The sequence below is a fragment of the Leptopilina heterotoma genome, unplaced genomic scaffold, assembly GCF_015476425.1.
Source record: "Leptopilina heterotoma isolate Lh14 unplaced genomic scaffold, ASM1547642v1 Lhet_186, whole genome shotgun sequence".
NCBI classification, from domain to species: Eukaryota; Metazoa; Arthropoda; class Insecta; order Hymenoptera; family Figitidae; genus Leptopilina; species Leptopilina heterotoma.
The window spans coordinates 1,055,809-1,058,725 of NW_025110905.1; the positions used below are offsets into that span (position 1 = coordinate 1,055,809).

General features: G+C 26.2%; 1 protein-coding gene across 2 annotated transcripts; it reads right to left on the reverse strand.

Moving 5' to 3' along the window:
* Positions 1-1,043: 1,043 nt before the first annotated feature.
* On the reverse strand, positions 1,044-2,471 carry LOC122500460 (cytochrome b-c1 complex subunit 8). 2 transcript variants are annotated; one of them, XM_043609398.1, is made up of 3 exons: positions 2,322-2,471; positions 1,670-1,836; positions 1,044-1,379 (listed from the first exon to the last, which is right to left on the reverse strand). In XM_043609398.1, exons 2-3 carry the CDS (start codon positions 1,821-1,823, stop codon positions 1,285-1,287), a joined length of 249 nt encoding a protein of 82 aa, XP_043465333.1. In that variant the 5' UTR covers positions 1,824-1,836; positions 2,322-2,471; the 3' UTR covers positions 1,044-1,284. The 2 variants fall into 2 exon arrangements, with proteins under 2 accessions (XP_043465333.1, XP_043465334.1); XM_043609399.1 differs by lacking the exon at positions 2,322-2,471 and adding an exon at positions 2,202-2,226.
* Between the last annotated feature and the right edge of the window lie 446 nt (positions 2,472-2,917).

Below are 2,917 nucleotides of genomic sequence, written 5' to 3' on the forward strand. Positions count from 1 at the left end.
ATTTACTTTTATTATTCGTTCACTTAATCAGATTGTAATATGTTTGAAAAGTTCACCAAAATGTTTTCAAAAAAGCAACAAAAAATTAAAATTACAATAAAAACAATATTAATCTAGGTACAACATTCAAACTAAATTCAAAAGTTGCGTATTACCTAATAGTATTTATATTCTAAACAGCTGATAAATCGGCTTAATAGTTTTTAAATAAAACTCAAATGGCTTTTTTACACCATGGCTTTTTTACCCCACTCTACCCTACTATTATAAATATAAAATTTTTTTAATTTAACGCGATTTTGTAATATGGAAATGATAGTGAGTCTATTAAAAAAAATCTCGCGAAGTGAACCAGAAAGTTCACGCGTGTCTTCTACGTGTACACACACATATATATATATATATACTTATATGAACCTTTCACAAGGTACGAAGAATTTTTCTCATCGCATTACTTGAGAAACACACCTGTTGTTTTCATATAAAGTAAGGAGGTCGCGTTAAAGGGAATTTAAATACTTTATATACACTATATATAACGCAACGAAAACAATAAAGAAAGAGAGATAAATTGCAACATACATATGAATTATAAATAAAGTTATTTTCTTTTGTCTGGACACTGATTATTTCATCTAATTTATAGTATTATATTTTGCATTCACCAGACATCCATTTTTTATATATTAATTAAAAAACTGTAATTTGCTTAAATAAATTTAGTTAATATTAATAAATTAATAAATAAATAATAATTAAGTTTCATTAATAAACGGAAAATTGAAAATAATAAGTAATTAATAATTTTAATTTTAAGTTTAATTAACTAATAATTGCGTAATATTGAAAATAAATGGAAATTGTAATCTTATTAAATTAATGTAACTATTAAATGTAAAATTTGAAATAATAAATGGTAATTTTAATTTAAAATTAAATTTAAATATTTAATTTCAAAGAAGAAAAATTGAAAATGAAAAACAATGTAAATGAAATGGTGTTATTTGAGCGAGTTAATTTAATTATTGAGGTAAACAATCAACTCTTTTTGGAGACAATATTTTATTCAAACGGTTGTTTAAAAAAATGAATATTCTTTTCAAGAGAAAATTACTTACTGTTAATAAGAAAAACAAAAGTTTGTAAATTTACCTATTATTGTAGTTGTAGATTTTTTAATTATTTTATCGTAAATTGCTGACATTTTTTTTAATTAGATAACGAGCGAAAGAAAGAAAGAAAATTTCCTAATTAATCGAAACTATTTAATATTGTCTGCATTTTTTACGTGTCATTCTCGTAATCCTTGGGATTCTTGCGTTGATTTTGATGGTAAGTTTTTTCACCCCAATCGTAGACTAAGTAGCCAAGCATAAAGGCTGTAAATTAATAGTTAATGTTTAAAACTAGTAACAAAATTTATATTTTTGTTTCTAGACTCTTATTGTAGAAAGGTAAATAAAAATAAATATTGATTACATAGAAATAGAAATATAGAATATGTTATTAATTTTTAATATTTAATGATTAGATTTTATTACTGATACTTTAAATATTTAGTTCAATTAGTTAAAACTATTTTTTCAATTTGATGCAAATAATCAAATAGTTCGAATTTTCCTAAAAAAAATATTACAACTTTTACAAAAAGATGAAAGATGATACTTACGTGGTGCAACGCGAAAAATATTTTCCCGAAATCGACGAGCCACGTTCTTTAAACCAGGATTTAGCATTCCTGCGAAGGCTTTTTGTTCCATTGAACTTAATCTATAGAATACGATTCCTCGTACATAATGAAGATTTCCAAAAGCTTTCCCCATTTTGATAGGAAAACTGTAAAAGAGATAAAAAATAATTGCTCACTGAAAAAATTATTTGCTATTGTAAATGCCAATAAAGAATTCCATTACTTTTTTAAAATTATATTTTCAGTATAAATTTAACCTAATAAGAAATATGTGAAAATTTCTCAAATTCTAGTGAGCATAATCTAGAAAACTAAATACAGTCGCATTGGAACAATTTTGTAAATTACTGACACTAATAGTTAATAATAACATTAGAGTTGTTAAAAAATAAGAAAAATGTTGAAGAAAGATGAAAATTAGAGGATTATTTAACTGAAATCTACAAAAATGAAAAAAATACTTCCTGAACATTTAACATTTTTTAGTTATAGATTATTTGAAATATTTTACTAGATTCGTTCTTATTTTTTCAACGGGGCATGCAAATTAAGTGCAAAAATTGTTATTAGCCCTTTTGGTCAATAAAAAGTTAGGAAATATTTATTTTAGAAAAAGTGTAAAACTACTTACGTAAGAAACAGAAAAGAGCTTCACTAAACCCTAGAATACTGAATTGTAGAAGTACTAAATACCTTTATTTTAAGCGTTATAGTTCCACGATTTATCCGTTCAAAAAAAGTAGATGGCGCTTGCGTAATTTGCCTTGTTACGCGCCGAGTTACCGATTAATACGCAACTCTAAAGGGGCTTGTATACCTCCTCCGTTCTGAGTATATTCAGAAACGTCCAGCGTTTTGATTGGCTATGCTCATAGAGAATTTCCAAAACATTAAATTTTTTGGAAATTCTCTATGAGCATAGCCAATCAAAACGCTGGACGTTTCTGATATACTTATAGCGAATTCGGTTATCTGCTCCGAGAGCGATCTTGCTCGGTGTAGGAGTATAGTTTACTCTGCTCTCAAAAAGCTGTGCTCTACCCTGAGGCAATCTATGACGTCATGAACACTGGCAAAGTTCGACTGTTTTTGGAGCAGGAGCACAACATGAACTGCTATGGTGTAAAGCATACACTGCTCGTTTGGCGCGAAGTTTAAATTTAATTAAACTTATATAATATAATGTAATATAATATTATATTTATTATATTATATATATTATTATAC

Coding starts and splice junctions, on each gene's coding strand:
- LOC122500460 (XM_043609398.1), bottom strand. CDS start 1,823: ATGGGGAAAGCTTTTGGAAATCTTCATTATGTACGAGGAATCGTATTC. Junction 1,380..1,669: donor TATTTTTCGCGTTGCACCAC/GTAAGTATCATC, acceptor ATTAATTTACAG/CCTTTATGCTTGGCTACTTA.